The 17,599-nt window shown below is 38.2% G+C and overlaps 4 protein-coding genes across 4 annotated transcripts in view; 1 reads left to right on the top strand and 3 right to left on the bottom strand.

Annotated features, from left to right (window-relative positions):
• Nucleotides 1-7,547, bottom strand: LOC105558426 (dynein intermediate chain 2, axonemal). The gene is made up of 10 exons (XM_012006102.1): nt 7,329-7,547; nt 7,095-7,256; nt 6,756-7,011; nt 6,426-6,679; nt 6,201-6,360; nt 3,430-3,622; nt 3,228-3,363; nt 3,020-3,166; nt 198-413; nt 1-111 (listed from the first exon to the last, which is right to left on the bottom strand). Exons 1-10 carry the CDS (start codon nt 7,506-7,508, stop codon nt 34-36), a joined length of 1,782 nt encoding a protein of 593 aa, XP_011861492.1. The 5' UTR covers nt 7,509-7,547; the 3' UTR covers nt 1-33.
• Nucleotides 7,548-7,580: 33 nt separating this feature from the next.
• LOC105558427 lies at nt 7,581-10,085 on the bottom strand. Its single transcript, XM_012006104.1, has 5 exons — nt 9,456-10,085; nt 8,893-9,363; nt 8,468-8,809; nt 8,118-8,388; nt 7,581-8,036 (listed from the first exon to the last, which is right to left on the bottom strand). The coding sequence occupies exons 1-5, from the start codon at nt 9,639-9,641 to the stop codon at nt 7,783-7,785; spliced, it is 1,524 nt and encodes a 507-aa protein (XP_011861494.1). The 5' UTR covers nt 9,642-10,085; the 3' UTR covers nt 7,581-7,782.
• A 497-nt stretch (nt 10,086-10,582) lies between these two features.
• Nucleotides 10,583-15,964, bottom strand: LOC105558428 (protein disulfide-isomerase). The gene is made up of 8 exons (XM_012006105.1): nt 15,582-15,964; nt 12,899-13,230; nt 12,384-12,521; nt 12,055-12,285; nt 11,606-11,977; nt 11,395-11,523; nt 11,222-11,308; nt 10,583-11,058 (listed from the first exon to the last, which is right to left on the bottom strand). The coding sequence occupies exons 1-8, from the start codon at nt 15,736-15,738 to the stop codon at nt 11,008-11,010; spliced, it is 1,497 nt and encodes a 498-aa protein (XP_011861495.1). The 5' UTR covers nt 15,739-15,964; the 3' UTR covers nt 10,583-11,007.
• LOC105558429 (methyltransferase-like protein 22) overlaps nt 14,867-17,599 on the top strand; it is a 10,077-nt gene continuing 7,344 nt past the window's right edge. Inside the window, exon 1 of the mRNA XM_012006109.1 lies at nt 14,867-14,993. The gene's annotated coding sequence lies outside the window, so the exon portion shown is untranslated. The remainder of the gene's footprint in view (nt 14,994-17,599) is intronic.

The raw sequence follows: 17,599 nt of genomic DNA, 5'->3' as shown, positions 1-17,599 counted from the left end.
GTCAGTTATATTATAACTATATGTATAATTATTTTAATTTATAATCGCACCATTCTGCATCACGTTGTTATTCAGTTCAACGGCATTTGCTTCTGCTTGTCGCGTTAATTCCTGTAGAATAATAATCAGTATTTGAAACCTATTTACGCGAGCGTGGAATTTATTAGATATTTTTCAGTGATGCAAAATCTCCTTACCGCGTTTATCATATTTTCATATTCCTGTTCACATTGCACTATTGGTGCGTTGCTCAAGCCGTCGTAAGATTCCTTAGAATCTTCCCGTTCATCCGGTTTCATGGAAGCATCGGTGAAATCCGATTCACCATGCATCTTCAAGGTCTTCATTTTCAATCGTTGTTCTCTGTTTTTCGCTTCTATCACTTTTTCACGACGCGTTTCACGATCAAGAAGCTAAAAAGTTAACAGTTATCTATTATATGTATATTAAATTATAATATAATATAAAAGCGAAAACTCACGTAAAAATTTGCACGATACATTGAGATAAATTAGAAATACTATCTGTGTCATTTGTTATATTACAGTCTATAAAGTTAGATTGTCTAAAAGTTTTTTTATTAAGCTCTTCAAAATAAATTAAAAATGTATAACTGTGTAATTAAAAAAATAGACGATAAAATAATCATTTATACGACAATAAGAATAATAATAATTATTAATTAGATACACATGTTATTAAAAATTAATGAATAACAAAATAATGAAATATTCAATCTCTTCTTTTTCCCTTCATAGCTTTTATGATTTTAATAGACAAATAAAATAAAACAATAAAATTCATAAGGCTCTGACGTGAAATCACAATTCGAAGGAATAAGGATCTAGCAATACCCATACAGCAAAATACGTTTCTGAAATATTTCAAGGTTTCGGAAACATTTCATGTATCATTGATACATTTTAAAAACGTAAATTTGAAATGAATTTTTGAAACATAACGATGTAATGTATCAGAAATATTTTAGAAACATTACATTGGAAACATTACATTGAAGTGTTTCAGAAATGTTCCTGAAATATTTCATAGTACCATTTTCCAGTTAGTGACAAAAATGTAATGCGAAAATGTTTCTGAAACATAACATTGAAATACTTTTGATAAACAGTATGATTTCAAAAATATTTTAAATACATGACCTTGTATAATATAATATAAATTGAAATTAATCACAGGAATATACAAAATATATAATTGTGTGACAAAGGCTCGTATGATATAAATCAGAATCAAGAAGAAAGGGCTCTGAGCCGTGACGAGATGTACATGTCAAAATATAAAATAATTTATTGTTAAACTAACATAAAGATTAACTTAATTAAACGTTTCGGTCGAAATATATAATATTTATTGTTCGCAAAGAATTCCACAGAAATTTTATATAAAATTAATCATATAAAAAATATATTTCTGAAACATTTCAAAGGGATTTTAGGAATATTTCATGTTTGATCAATACATTTTTAAAATCACTTTTAAATTATTTTTACAACGTAAACGTACTACAAATAATTCTCAATTCGGTGATCATTGATCAGTTGTGTCCGCTGAAAGCACCTATTGTGAATTGTATGGCTGGATCAGAGATGCACCTTAGAAAAAGCTAATAAATATTCCAATATTTAGACGTTCCATTGAATTGTGAATTGTTTGTAGTACGTTTACGTTGAGAGTAATTTAAAAACAGTTTCAAAAATGTATTGATGTAACATGAAATATTTCTGAAGTCTTTTTGAAAGGTTCCCGAAATATATTTTTTATATGACTAATTTTATACAAAAAATTTGTGTGAAATTGTTTACAAAAATACATATTATTTATTTTGTATATTCCTGTAATTAATTTCAATGTGTATTTTACAAAGTCGTGTTTTTAAAACGTTGATTTTTTAATGAATATCTTGTTTATCAAAAGTATGTCAATGTTATGTTTCAGAAACATTTTTATATTTCATTTTTTGTTACTAACTGGAAAATGGTACAATGAAATATTTCAGGAACATTTCTGAAACACTTCAATGTTATTCCAATGTAATATTTCTAAAACGTTTTTGATACATTACATCGTTATGTTTCAAAAATTCGTTTCTTTATATTTTTGAAATGTAATTGACATATAAAATGTTTCCGAAACTTTCGAATACTTCTGAAACCTTTTAGAAACATATTTTGCTGTATGGGTAATCATTGAGCGCTCAGTGATTCTTTAATATGATTGGTTCTTGCCTTTAAATTCAGCGAATTATATTAAAGAATCACTGCGCGCTCAATGATGAGTTGTGTTTGCTGAACGTGCCCAATCATTACATTGAAATATTAAAATGAAATATATATAACAATGAAATATTTCAGAAATGTTTCTGTAATATTGTCACTACTTTAATTATCACACAATAATTATTACATAATCGATATAAATCTTGAATTGTTTATTATCAGATATGAGAAAGGTTTCAGAAAGAGTTTCAGAAATATTTCAGACGCAGTTCCATAGACATTTCAGAAATTGTGCCACACATGTTTCAGGAATGGTTCTAGAAACATAACAGAGATAGTTGCAGAAAAATTTCAGAAATAGTTTCATGAACGTTTAAAAAATACTTGCAGAAACATTTCAGAGATAGTTCCAGAAACATTTTAGAAACAGTTTCATGAACATTTAAGAAATACTTGCAGAAACATTTCAGAAATTGTTTCATAAACATTTTAGATATAGTTCCAGAAATATTTCAGAAACAATTTCATAAACATTTGAGAAACAGTTCAAGAAACATTTCTGATATCATTTTGAAGCGGACATTTGATATGTCTGAAACATTTTTGAAATATCTCTGGAATATTTTTTGGTAACATTTCATGTTTCATTACAACATTTTTCAAATGTTTTTGAAATGTTTCATTGCTGTATGGGTAAGAGCCAAGACAGGATGTTAGTGTCTAAATGATTTTAATTTTTAAAGTTTTAGAAAAAATTAATTTTTTATCAATCTGATATTTACCCCAGTTAATAGTAATTTGTCATTCTTTTGATTAATTGTCAAAGCTTCCGAAAATTCGAGCAGATAAGTCGAGCCCTTTTTATTCGCCACTGCAGCCAGTTGACCCTGCTCGTGAGGTCGTAAACAAGTCAAACTTTCATCGCAGACCTTCGAACGAATATCGTTAAAATTTATATCATCGATAAGCAATATTAGCCTAATTAGGTACCTTTATGCTAAGAACCGGGCTGTCCTGCTGAATTAAAAAGTCCCACACATCTAAAGTTCCGTCAACTTTGATCAAGTAATACACGGAATAACGCGTAGCGCTCCAAGCACCACCCGTTAAAAAAACTCGATGTCCACTGAAATATCAAATAACAAGGCCAAAGGTCTGCTATAAACTAATTTCCCGTTATTTTTAAGCTTACGGCGTCCAAGCTATGCAAGATTCCCTACAATCTTCCGACCAAATCCTCGAGGTCCAATCTCCGACTGTCAAGAAATTTTTTACGAATGTCGGGTTTCTCTCCAGACTTATGACCGGCCCATACTGGGCTCTGAATTTAGTTGCAATCTTCTCGCCGGGCGTCTTACCTTTGCGGTTGCCTGATATTACAACACCTAAAGGGAAAAACTATTCTCATTGTCATATCATAGTATTTATTTGTTTCTTTTTCATAAAAATTTATAATTTGTAAGTTTATTGTTATCAAATAGTTATCAAAAGTTATATGCTGCGTTCTTACCCAGATAACAATTTTTGGGCGCAAAATTTTGCTTGTCTCACGCATGCAAACTTGTACGAGATTTGCCCGAGTTTCACCCGTAAGATATATTTAGGTACTTATGCAGAAGACCGACGCCCTCACGAATTTCAATAATCTTCACATATGTTGTCAAGGTCAAGGTTACTCTCCTGAGTGACCTTCAAGAGGTTTTAGCCGTCGCTCGTTGTTTGTTAAAAAGTTATTAACAAAAAGTTTGAAAAATATAACAATCATATTTAGTTATACAGGGTGTCAGGGAATGTTTGATTTATTTTTTGTATAAATAGAGCAGAAATATTCCTCGACATCGAACTCGTAAAGAACATTACATATAGGATATCTAGCCGAGTTTTTATTTCGTCGATGTTTTGAATACAATGAAAGAATTGAAGCTTTCTTTAATATTATGTCACAGATGTATGTACCCAATATGTGAAGATAATAATGAATAAATCTTTCTAATTTTACAATGGTAATATTTTGTTATTTTCAATTAGTGTTCAACAGTTTTGTTCTGTAAACTTCTTCCCCCTTGCTCTTGGAGAATATACCTTAGAAAACCTTAAAATTTTACTTTAGAAAAGTAAGAAATAGGAAAAGTAAATTTAGACGCTTTAAACTTTTATTTAAGGTAAACGTTAAACTTACTTTAAGAATTTAAAAGAAAACTTTAAGAATTGTGAAAAGTATATAATATAGTTTATAATACCGCTTGCGGTTTTCTTCTTACGAGAAATTGCTATGCCGCGCAGCCTTCTAGCGGGAACTTTGACAGACTTGGCTATCTAAAAATTACTTTAAGTGTCTAAAATTTCTTAAGTAAACTTTTAACTTTTTTAAGAGTAACTTCTTAGATTTGAAAGATTACTTTTAAAAACTTTAATTTCATTTAAAGTAAATTTTCCCAAAGGTGACTATATATGTAAAGGTCATTGAAATCCATGAGGGCGTCGGTCTTCTGCATAATTACATACGTTTAGTCTGTGCTTTTGCACGCAAGTAGTTAGCTCATGTATTAACGTATAACTTTACGCGCAAATATCGAATAACTCACGTACAAAAATGGTTCAACAACGCAAGCAAAATCCTATCCAAGTGCATCGTCATAATGCTAGATGTTTGCACGCAAAATGTTTTCTGGGTATAGGGTAGAGCGAACCTATTTCATCAGTTAAAGAAAAAAACCAAATAAAAACTTTTCAAGATAGTAAAATTTTTTTGTTATTGAAGAAATGATTTATGTTATCTCTTCGTGTAATTTTATGTTCTCAATCAATGTTCTCGATTAAATTTACTTACAAAACATGCAAATTTTTTTAAAAGAATTAAAATTTGAATTTTTTGAAAAATAAAATAGTTATAAATCAAATTGAAATTTAAACGCCTATTGAATTAGGACCTAGGCAAGGTGGTGGCCATTAAATAGCTTAGTGAATCCATATACCGTATTTTTCCTACTCTGTACTGTGCGCCGTTACTATCGGACATATAACACAGATTTTTCCCTCGGTAGGATCATTCTCGTCAGTGAATTCACATGTTCTAAAAATCGCAGAGCGATTTTTACAAGTTATTTTAATTTAATTTTAATGCTATACTTAGCATTATAAATTTACTCTTTCCCCTATTGAATTAAAATTCTTATTGCGAAAAATATTACCCCAACCAGGACTCGAACCTGGGACCTCCCTCAATCCGTGCGGGCGTCTTAACCAGCTCGACCACTGGGGCTGTAGGTAATATTGTTCGCAATAACATATATAAACTTTGTAAACGCTTTCGCAATAAGAATTTTAATTCAATAGGGGAAAGGGTAAATTTATAATGCTAAGTATAGCATTAAAATTAAATTAAAATAACTTGTAAAAATCGCTCTGCGATTTTTAGAACATGTGAATTCACTGACGAGAATGATCCTACCGAGGGGAAAATCTGTGTTATATGTCCGATAGTAACGGCGCACAGTACAGAGTAGGAAAAATACGGTATATGGATTCACTATCATTTCTGGTCCCCTCCTAATGTCCCAGCATGCCACCTGTCCAGTCATCAGCTATTTAATGACCACCACCTTGCCTAGTCCTAATTCAATGGGCGTTTAAATTTCAATTTGATTTATATCAAAATAGGACCGAGAAATATTCATCGTTGTTAAAATAGTTATACTCAAATCTTTCTTTACTTGAAAAGTTTAGTGAAGTAATCTCTTGCGCAATACATATTATCATTAAGTCATGTTAAAGTATAAGCGTAGCAAGATTATCATGTGTCCATGATGTTACATTTAAATGCAGTTCGTTCAACGACGACCCTAGTAGCACAGTGAATTGGCCAAATATTGGTTAAACATTGGTCTAATATTTGGTTGTATTGGGCCAATGTTTAGCAAATGCACTGTGCTACTATAATATATAGGAACAGATTGACCGTACCATTTTCCAAACCACACATGAACCGTGTACCCATCGAAGGTTCAAACTGAAGAGCCGAGATGCCAGTAGCTTTGTCCACGTCCTGATTCTCCGGTTTCAGCAGATCTATCACCAAAGTTTCTGTCGGAACTTGCAACTTTCTGGTGTCCCACCATTTTATCTATAAACAAACAACAGGTAGACTTATCGTCGACGCGGTGATCGCTATCTCGTGCGAAATTATACCTGTCCGTCTTTCGACGCGCTGAAAAACTCGGTACCAGTCTTGGAATTAATCCACAGGGTCTTATCACAGGGATCTCTATGGCTAAACTCGACCGAGCTGGTGTCTATCATTTCTGATCCCCTCCTAATGTCCCAGCATGCCACCTGTCCAGTCATCAGACCACCTACCAAGGTGTTGCTGTCTTTGGGATTGTACTCCAACGTCAAAATCGGGCAAAAGGGTTTTAATGTTATGTAAGGATTATTCGGGTTTTCTACGGAGTTATACTTCGTAATTATACCAATCAACAATCAATCAACCTCGACTCTAGCCATGCTCGCTCAACGCACCTACTTCCCAGATGTACGAGGTGTTGCTGTTGGAGGTCTTCTTGAAATCTACGTTGCAATAACTGGCCGCAAAACGATTACCCTGGTCCGGCGACCATGACAGATAAGTGATTTGCCGTTTCATCGTTAAAGGATCGCGGTAAACGTTTACTGTGCGCGAGAAAGTTCTTTGGATCAGCGGGGTCGCCTCTACGTCGGCGAAATATTGCTCATAAATGTTGCAAGCGTTGTTTTGCAAAATGCAGTGTTCCATCGACTTTGAAAACAATGTCCCGTACGAGTATATAATTTCAATAGTTTTAAGAAAATCGAGATAAGAGACTGTTTACAGATATTTACAGGTAATAGTTGAAGCATCGTGTGAATATACAGCTCATCCTTTTCGATCTTACGTCTATATCTGACTGTCTGCTCTAGATCTTTCATATTTATGTCCTTCGGCCAGCCGCCCTCGTAGTGAAACATTTTGTTGTCCTTATACGTCGCGGTAGTTGTATTTACCTGAACAAAGAACGTATTATAACTTTACTGTACACTTAACATATATAAATGTCGTTTAAAACATATTTATACCTCGTGAACCGCATAGACTTTGCTGCATTGCGTAGCGTGCGTCACAGGATCCGTTCTAACATAATTACTCATCAACGCTGGATTTGATTTGATTTCCACTTCTATTTTATCAACGTCAGAGAAATTGCAACTCTTCCCGAAATGCATTCTCTTCTTCGTATAGGCATACTCTACATCCATTGTATACAAAGGTAACTTAAATTATACGTAGGGAAATAAACAAATCTAGGGTGCACTCGCGTTACAACTTTAGTTGATAAAAATTTTATTTTCCATACTTGTTAAGAGTAAATAACTTAACGATACAAAACATTTCAGTTATCATCGTGGCACAATATTAGAACAAAAAATACATTTCTACAGAATTCCGGTCATGAAAAGCGGATATCAATTAGACAATACAAGCACAGTGGTTACTATAGCAACAGAGAATATATTGTGGTGTGAGACTTAGCTATATATCGGTCTTCACTAAGACTGGTACTTTGGGATTTAATCCCTGATAAAGAATAAACATTGTCTTATACGCTTGCGCGTATTCCGCGCTTGTAGGCTCGAGATTAGACTTGATGGTGGGTATCACGTCACGTAAAATAATTTGTATCCATATATTCAGGTATTTGGTGCGCTGCAATTTTTGTATAGCTTCGTACAGCGACAAAAGTTGCTTCTTATTGCAGTACTTAATGTTGTATGCTCTAGAAAAATCTGCAACAAAATAGAGTTGAGCAAAATTAAAATGAGATTTAAAGCTAGTAATTTCACACTTTACACATGTATGTATATTACTTTGAAAGTGCGCCATACAAGAAACATTCCAAATGCCGTTCGACATCCATCCTTCCGCCAAGGGAAAATTACAGGGCGGATTTTTTGTAATCGGTTCTGCAATATTCTTCATGTCATACTGCTTGAAGGAGGCTCCCAGCTCAGTGATCTTATCGTTGGATTGTATCGAATCTAAATTTTCACTAAAAATGCTACTGAATGCAGTTATCGATTTTGCTGTCTCATTAAGCAACTGAGGCTCTTCTAACAAATAATCTTGCATAACTATATTCTACAACAATTATAAAGATAAGATTAATACAAGAAGTCGACGCACACGTCCCCTCTCTTCATATTTATACAATATTTACCATCGTTTCAAATTCTTTTAGGAAAGTATCGACCGATCTCTTGTATCTATCCTCTTTAGTATCGCTCAAGTTATCCATTTCAGTTTTCAAAAACGCGTGGTAAACTCTCAGTACCTTAACAATATCATTCGGTACATTAAAATGTCGAAGTGCTTCCACTACATCTATTGCTGCAATCTGTTCTTGAACGGATTGAGGCGCATTATTCCCATGTAATGGACAATCGTCCTTAATATTATCAGGAAAAGAAATTGAAGCACTCTTGGTAGATTGCCGCGTCATTTTGTGTATCAAATTGCTCAATTCAGCAGCTGACGCCTCAGGTGGTAGAGACTTTCTTGACTGAAATAAAAAATGCGCGAAGAAACTACGTTACATTTAACATTCTCCAACATTCTATTGTACACACTATTATTGCTACGTACATTTTGTGGGATATCATTAGGATTACTACCACTAACTTGTGGTTTATTTGCCGAGCTTATCTTCTTAACGTTTAATTTATTTTCCAGTATAAAATTCTTCCCTTTCTTTGGCCTTCCTGAGACTTTTGCAGACGATATTTTTGACTGTATTTTATCGACTGCGTTACTTTGCTTTGTACAGACAGATTTTCTCGTCACGACGGAAGCTGCTCTGTTGTTTCGAGGTGCACTTAATCTTTTGCAGTCAGAGCTTTTTGCAGTATTTGCATTTCGCGTTGTAATATTGCTCTTCAGTATTTTCCTGCGATCGCTAATCGATACGGGGTTGGATAAATAAATATTTTCAACTGTGTCCTTCCGTAAGACTCTCTTCTTTGACGCTACGTTAAGCTTCAATTTTTCGCGCAGCTCTTGTGCCAGAATGATCGCTCTGCTTATCCCCGCGGCGATCTCCTTAGCTTCAGCTTCATTCTATTAATTATTGATAAACAAATCCATGCAAATACAAATAGGTAAAATCATAAATTATAAATCAAAGTACGTAAATGAATCGATTATCATACTTTTTTACAGTTACAAATGCCTTCGTCGGTTCGTTTTTCAACAATTATTTTCACCTGCCATGGTTTTAAAACGAATGCTGCTTCGTCACAGTCCCTTCTCATTATTTCCTTCACTTCCTCCGTAATTAGCAAAGTATTGCGTAACAGTTCGTACAAACCTGACAAATTGACCGATGTACAGTCCATTACTTCCGTATGTCTGCGATCCTAGTATAGAAAATACAAACAAAACGTTATAGAAAAATGGCGAGAAATTAATGGAGGCGCAGAAAAAGATATTTGCTCGTGCTACTCAAAGCGTTAATTGCAAGTTATAACGTCTCGGGCAATAAGGTAGGCCATAAATACCTGTTTACGTGAAATGTAAATGGTTGTGTAACCATCACGTCAGTTTTGCTCATTTGTACAACACACATAACAATTAACTGTCAGACACAAGTTGAACGCGCGAGCTTGAATACTCACATTTGATAATTCACACGTATAGAAAAAATATTAAAATTATATTTATATACATAGTATAGTATACAGCATACATTTATGTATAGTAATAGTAGTGGTAATAAAAATAGACATAAGGCAGAATAGAATATATATATAATCTTCATATATTAAGAATAATATGTGTATATATGTATATATGTATATAAATGTATATAATTTACTTTATACTATATACATATATAAATATATAATTTACTTTTCTTCCTTTTTTTTCACAATATGTACCTCATCGCTAATTTCCTAGAGTTTCAGTCAATTAAAACTAGAACATTGAAACGGCTGCCTATCCTAACTATGTATATAAAAAACCATCACCCGTCGTGATAGTTTTAAATGTTGTAAGTTGGGAATGTGTTTATATGTATAAATCACTAACTCTCACACAACGCTCGAAGACTTGCTTCCGCTTGCGCACCGCAATGAGGAACAAATCGTTTAGACGTCTGTCGATAAAATAAGTTTTTTATAAAAAAATAAAGAGTGATTTTAAGATGTTCTTAGATTAATGATTTACTCTCCCGTTCCACAATGTGGGATAAAAACGCGAAACTACGAACGATAAGCGCCGCAGTTTTCAAAGGGCGGAAAGTCACGTCGAGTCATTCGTAATACAAATGGCATAATTATATAGAAATACGGATTCGTATATTTATGTTATTATCGCGCCTCAAATACACTGCAGACTTTTATGATTCCCTGTTTACACAATTTGCACTTTACTATCAAGATAAAGTTATTCTACGTGTCACGAAAGTACGCAATTTGATAATAGCTGATTATCAGTTATGACAATAACCCTATGGAAAACTGCGAACGTAAATTCTTAATTACAAATTGTACACTGCAACATTTACCTAAACTTAATTCCTAAAATAACAACAGTGTTTGTGTACGTGTGAGGATGTACCATCGAGTTCTTTTTTTTATCTTTATAAGAAATGAAATATTTCTGTAAAGCGGGGAATTGTGGAGTTCATTGACTGGATGCAGGAAATATAACAGACGAGTCAATGTTGATTTTACTTCTTATAATAATGATTATGTGCGTTTACAACTCGTCCTTCCTTGGCACATCATCATCCTCGTCTTCTTCCTGAGCCTGTGGCGAAATGAATGATATAGCATAAAATTATATTGCAACATAAAAAGATTATACCTTATAAAAAAGCATTCCAGAAGATATTACTGTAATTGATTGTCTTTCAATCCAAAATGCTTGTACCACCCTCTTTCTCGCGCTTAAAAATAACCCCTTAACGTACCTCTTCTGCAGCTTGATCAATCGCTCCGCCGCTTTCAACAAATTGGGAAAGACCTTCGAGCGTTCTCTCGCCTCTATATTCCACAGCCTGAAGTAAAGTTATTGAAATGAGCGCATTCCAAACATATTGTAAATATACGATAAAAAGAAATTGGGTGCAAGAAAGATTCGTACCTCATTTGTCTCTTTTTTGTAGAGCGTGAGCGTGGGGAAGCTGGTGATCTTTATGTCTTCCAACTCGTTAGCAGTGGCATCCATCTTCGCGATGACCAACTTGTCGTTGTCCTTGTATTTTTCGCCGAGCTGAAATAAACGTGTTCGATTAACGAAGCTACATTACCGTCCATGTCATTACGAGTAAACTCTAAGCGAAAAGGAAACGTACCTTCTCGTAAATGGGCGCTAGCTGCTGACAATGACCGCACCAAGGTGCATAGAATTCAACGAGAACGTCCTTCTCCTTGTCAAAGGCAATTTCGTGGAAGTTCGTGCCGACAAGAACCTTTACCGGGTTCTTGTCCCAATCCTCTGGCAAGTCTTGCGTAAGCAGGTGTCGCTTCAACTGACCCTCCATGAAGGCGGTAACGAATTCTAAGACATTCTCGGTGGTTATCTCCGGTTTGTCGGGCTTATACTTGGCCATGTCTTGTTCGAGCTTAATAAGCCGCATAGCGGGTACATCATCTTTCTTCAAACCGAAGAATTCCAGGATACGTTCGTGATCAGTCTCGTCACAATCGATTGTCACAAACAGGACCTGCGCATAGATATTTTTAAGCGTCGCGTTGATTCCTTTCTGAAACGATAGAGCAAGATAAGCGACGCCTTCCGTACCTCGCCACGGTATTTCTTCGCCGGTTCATGAATACCCTCGACGTATTTCTCGTAGTGCCCGGCCTCTTTACTGAGGAAAACCAACAAGTGGCTCTTGATGTCGCCGCTGAAGATCTTCTGCGCCGTGTCCTGGTTGAATTCAACAACCAGAGGCAGCGAAAATACAGAGATAAAGTTCTGCACAGCTGTAATCGTGAGCTCTCCCTCAAAGACAGCTTTACCTTCGTCGAACTTGAAAGAATAGAGATTAATTAGAGATTTGTTTCCAACAAGTAGAAACTAATTTGATTCACGATCGTTCCTGTTCCTGCGAACCGATGCGAGCGTACCTTCTTAAACAGCACGACCTTCCCGTCTTCTATTCCGTACTCGCTGAAGACTTCGTCGGCGCTTGTGATACCAAACACATGATCGTCTACTGTGCTGCCGACTTCCAGGAATACCTTGGCGGCGTCACTCTCCACATCCTAATAAACATCGTTACGTATGCATATAAACAGGCGTTGCTACAGATTCGGGACGCAAGAGATCCCTGGATCATCCTACGCGAGACAACCCGGATAACAATACTTGCATGCAAATTTTGCCTTTATGCATGCAAACTTGTATGAAATTTGTCTGGGTTTTGCTTGGAAGATATATTTAGTTCTTTTGCTTCTGCAGGCAAGTGGTTAGCTCGAGTGTCAACGTATAATTTGGAGCACACATACCTAACAACTTGCATACAAAAGTGGCTCAGTAACGTAAGCAAAATCCCATCCTAGTGCGTCGTCATAATGCTAGGTGTTTACGCGCAAAATGTTTTCCGGGAGGGAACGTAGAGGTGTCGAGATCTAGATCGTACCTTGAAGAATCCGACAATGGCGACTTTGTGCGCGTCGACAAACTTCTTGGCCTCGTCGACCGTTGGCAAGTCTTTGGCAGGAGGACCAGTCTTCTTTAGTAGCCAGTTTACGATCTCGTTGGCTTGACGACCGCCAGTGTAATCGGTCTGGACCCCTTTACGGTAAAACTTGAGAGTGGGATATCCTCTCACCAGGTGTTTCTCAGTGAGCTCCGACTCGACCGTCGCGTCAATCTTGCCCAATTTGATAGGTGAGTTGGCTTCCTCCAGTTTCTTCGCCGCCTTGGCGTACTCGGGCGCCAGTGCTTTGCAATGTCCACACCACGGGGCGTCTACGACGGGAAAATATAAATGTAGAATTGTGACTTATCGCAGTTCGAAGCTGACACTTGCTAGCGCACAAGCTGGAATCCGCAACGAGTTTCCTGTTTAAAATAATAGATAGAATATCACATTAGATTGTATGCAATTTCTTTGCATGTAATCCAATGTAATCTGACCATATTCTATCTAATTTTATAAACACGGTTATCGTTCGTTAGCCAGAAGTCAGAACTACATAGGTATTCATTTACACATATCCGTGACGTGTCAGTGCCGAAAGCAAGAGAACAATATTTGTTATCGCTGATACTGACGGAAATTCACGGAACTGACACGTCATCGATACGTGTAATTTTTTTTTCGCCCAGAATAAGTAGTTTCGATTTTTTTTGCTAACAACTCATTGTAGATCAGGCTTTAAAATGATTCTATCTTCTGGCAGAAACGTGATCGAATACAGTTGTTTTATCTCTCTCGGGACTGAATTTTTCAGTCTTGGACATATTTTAAGTCTTTCAAAACTACACTTCTCGATTAATATAGGCCCGTATTCCGAACCCTCTTTTAACAATACAAGCGACTCTAAATGTGGCTACCCATACAGCACAGATGGTTGCAGTTACATTGCAGAAACATTGCAATCTTGCAGATTGCAGTGCAATCTTGCAGAGACATTGCAGGGATATAAAATTGCAAGCTTTCGATAGCAATATTGCAGCAATGTTTCAAAAATAATAAAAATATTATATTTTCTATTTAAAACATTTTTCTAATTACGAGAATTTTATAATGTTATTTTCGTTGATACCAATAATGCGCGACTTATTAAGTACTCGATCAGTGCGGTGTCGCTCACAATCTCCATCTATTGCGAAGCGACATAATCTCCTTAGGTTGCTTCGCAATAGCTTGCTGTGTATTGAAAAAGGCCCGGATGCATATGTAATTAGTAAATTCTCTGCTTATGTACAACAACAAATTATTCCAAAAATATTGCACTGCAACATTGATATAATGTTGCACTGCAATCTCTCTGAGGACGGACGAGGTTGCGCAACGTTGCTGCAATATTGCAATCTTGCAATGTAACATTTCTGCAATCTTCCTGCAATCTTTCTGTGCTGTGCGGATAAGAAGCCTTCATCGTGATTTTGCATCGGGAGGTGAAATCTACCGAGACCCATGGATTCCGGAGGAGTCAAGGCCGATGAAATTGACAAGAAAATCTGGAAAGATCTTGGAGCCGTAATAAGATATCTGAAAAATTGAAATACTTGAGTAATTTCGAAAATTTACTCATTAACGTCGGATCATTGGGGATACCATATGGTCGCTTGAGCGGTAAAGCCGACGAAGCGGCAGATAGCGATCTAAAATTGATAATCGGCGTATCGAATTTCGATTCCGATGGAAGAACGCGATTAATTCCGTCCTCGAGTCCAGTCGTACTACAATCGCGTATCATTTCATGGACGCTGCGTCGTTACCGACATCGCCGTCGTCGTCATCATTATCATCATCATCATCATCTTAGAGTCATAACGTAACGCTACGTGTCTCGCAGTCGCCGGGCGACTGCAATTTACATGACGCGTATAACGGTAAAAAAAACGCCAAGAAGCCGTTCTATCTTTGCAGCTACACTCCTCCGCACCTTTCTGCACCCGCGAGCGGGACGAGCGCGTGGAGAAACGGAGCATAGCTGGTAGACGAAAAGGAGGAAGAATGTGCGAGAAGCGGCGCGGGGAAGTCGCGAGTGGGCGGCCGAAGGGTGAGATAAATCAATCTCGGCAATTAGATGCGGACGGAACATCTCGGAAACGCTCCAAAGAAAGAGGACGTCCAAATATGACCTCCTCTTTACGTCTCTTTTTTTCCCCCCGTAGCAGACACGCGTTCAGCGCGCACAGATTCCCTCATTATTCAGAGCGCGCGCACGCGAGAGAGAAAGAGAGAGCGGCGGGGGGGGGGGACGGAAAAAGATGGATTTATGCGGGAAAAAAAACCGGGCGGAACGTCTCGCCGGAAAGTGGCCCCGACCGATGGTCTCACTCCTCGAGGATGCTCGAGTGATGACGTGTAACGGTAGCCTCGCATCTGGCGGAGCCGGCTCGCTCGCTCGCGCCGTCGGCGAGGCAGCGCGAGGGCGGAACGCGAGAAACGGAGACGCTCGCGCTACGTTTCTCGCCGACGCTCGGCTCGCTTCCCAGCCTCGTGATCGACGCTCGTTTTCTCGTCGTACGATCGCCGGTCACGGCCCCGGGTACCGAAGGTGCAGACGCGGGGGTGCAGCTTCGCGGAAGAGCAACAGATACGCTGGCGGACGCGGCGAGGGGGATGGGCGGTGCGTTGTACTTACAGAACTCTAGGAGCACATAGTCGTTGTCCTGGATGACGCTGTCGAAGTTGTCCTTGGTGACCACGAGGACCCCGTCCTCGGTTTCAACCTTGGCGAGGGAGGTCGCGGCCAGGCAGAGCGCCGCCAAACAGAATCCGCCGACGGATCTCATGCTCATCGGGGACGCCTTGCTCTTTCTCTTTTCTCTCGTCTGTCTCTTTAACCTGCGGCTCGTAGTCGCGGCCTGCCTCGCTGGGACGAGGTCGTCGAACGGGGACGAGGACGGGAGAAGCGGGAAGACACACCGTCCGGCAGAAGAACGCGCAATGAATGAGCGGGCGCGAGACGCGACGCTGCGTCGGCGGGCTGGTAGGCTCGCGTTGGCTCTTGCGGCCTCATACGCGTGGCATCGTCCTCATCGTGGGGGCCGCTGATTGGCTGACCTCCCCGCGCCCTCGGTCACCCGCGCGCGTGTTCGTCAACGTCCGCGGGACGCGTTGCGTTATCCACTGTCGCGTTGTCGCGTAGACCGCAGCTCCATGGATCGTCGTGGATCTCTCAGTGAACGATGAGTTGGAGAGATTGCAAGGCGACACGCGTAATCATCGGATTAAAAAATTCAGTGTCGTCCGATGATTGGGATTTTCACTCGCGACGGACACGATCGACGTGTCTCTCCAAGTCAATTGTGATCATCGCCGCGGAATTATCATTCGATGATCAGCGCAAAACTATTCCGGACTAACGCTCGGGCGGGATGAAAATACGTGTATCTTTTTAAGACGTTTTTGAAACCTGTCCTTTTAAAAACGTCTTATTTTTTTCTGGAAAGACGTCTAAAGCCGGTATTCGTGATATGCAGTTATTTATTTTAAAATTCTTAAATAAAGACATGCTCTAATACGGCTTTCTAGTGAGAAATAATTCGTTGATCGATATCGAATCGACATCGGTTCGACATCGCTAATCAAATTCACGAATGTTACAATTGCAAAACAACTTCTTTCGCTAAAAACAGTCAGTCTTGAAATTACAAGTCAACCATAGTATAATAGATCCACCCTCTGTCGACCTCTTTGAACTTTGCGGTCCTAATTATGTAGTATTCCGCCATACGTCTGGGCAGAATCCAGCGACATGTGTGTATGTACAGTCGGGAGCACTGAGGTTGCGACACTTTTTTTTTTATAAGTTTACGAACGCGCAAAATAATTCAGGATCTGAATTATTTTGCGCGTTCGTAAACTTATAAAAAAAAAGTGTCGCAACCTCAGTGCTCCCGACTGTACATACGTACTCATCAAAGCCACACTACACACATATAACTTTTCTCTCATTGGTCTGCCCAGAACAATGTAGGATGCGCAGAAGGAATCGACGCAAAACAAAACAAACGACGGAGTGGACCCAAAAGGTTTGTTTCCTGTTCCTGCACTGGTGAACTAGTGCAGTAAGCTAGAATGAAAAAATACATACTTGTCTTAAGTACTCTAATTTATTGCACTAGTTCACCAGTGCAGGAACAGAAAACAAACCTATAGATGTAAAGCTGGATGGATTCAGACGGGGCCCGATTCTCGAAATCATTCGAAGACGAAACGTATACGAATATTCTGCTCTGACGGAAAAGATGAAAGTCGATTGGTTAAAGCCATGCGAATAGCCAATCAACTCGCAACTTTTTTGTAAGAGCAGAATTTTCGCATACGTTTCTCCTTCGAATAAATTCAAGAATCGAGCCCCTGAACGCGATGAGCAATGAGCGACGAGCGATTATCCAATGGGCGTACAGGTTATATGGGAAAACGTATAGTTTTCCCACAGTATAACCTTTGGTATAACCCATAGACATAGTGGATGTGTTCGAAAATGGATTTAGTTACTGCCAGTGAAAACAGTATAGTTGGTAGCAATGAAAATTACTGGTGCTGCGTTTTTCGCACGCCAGTAAAGTCAGTAAGGCTGGGTCTACATTGGATGTCGTAAGTCGAATAATGAACTGTGATTGGTCAATTTCCCAGCCTTACTGACTTTACTGG

This window comes from Vollenhovia emeryi, unplaced genomic scaffold (assembly GCF_000949405.1).
Source record: "Vollenhovia emeryi isolate VEMERY1.0 unplaced genomic scaffold, V.emery_V1.0 DF939345.1, whole genome shotgun sequence".
Classification (NCBI taxonomy): Eukaryota; Metazoa; Arthropoda; class Insecta; order Hymenoptera; family Formicidae; genus Vollenhovia; species Vollenhovia emeryi.
Note: the sequence above shows the minus strand (reverse complement) of the source record. Positions and strands in the feature narration are given on the sequence as shown.

Excerpts from the sequence above, each read along its gene's own strand:
- LOC105558428 (XM_012006105.1), bottom strand. The coding sequence starts at position 15,738 with ATGAGCATGAGATCCGTCGGCGGATTCTGTTTGGCGGCGCTCTGCCTG. Across the intron at positions 11,524-11,605 it reads TAGCGCCCATTTACGAGAAG|CTCGGCGAAAAATACAAGGA; the intron begins GTACGTTTCCTT and ends CGTTTATTTCAG. Across the intron at positions 11,309-11,394 it reads ACAAAAAAGAGACAAATGAG|GCTGTGGAATATAGAGGCGA; the intron begins GTACGAATCTTT and ends ACTTTACTTCAG.
- LOC105558427 (XM_012006104.1), bottom strand. The coding sequence starts at position 9,641 with ATGGACTGTACATCGGTCAATTTGTCAGGTTTGTACGAACTGTTACGC. Across the intron at positions 8,389-8,467 it reads TAAAAGAATTTGAAACGATG|AATATAGTTATGCAAGATTA; the intron begins GTAAATATTGTA and ends TAATTGTTGTAG. Across the intron at positions 8,037-8,117 it reads TTGTATGGCGCACTTTCAAA|ATTTTTCTAGAGCATACAAC; the intron begins GTAATATACATA and ends ATTTTGTTGCAG.
- LOC105558426 (XM_012006102.1), bottom strand. The coding sequence starts at position 7,508 with ATGGATGTAGAGTATGCCTATACGAAGAAGAGAATGCATTTCGGGAAG. Across the intron at positions 7,257-7,328 it reads AAGTCTATGCGGTTCACGAG|GTAAATACAACTACCGCGAC; the intron begins GTATAAATATGT and ends TTCTTTGTTCAG. Across the intron at positions 112-197 it reads ATGAAAATATGATAAACGCG|GAATTAACGCGACAAGCAGA; the intron begins GTAAGGAGATTT and ends ATTATTCTACAG.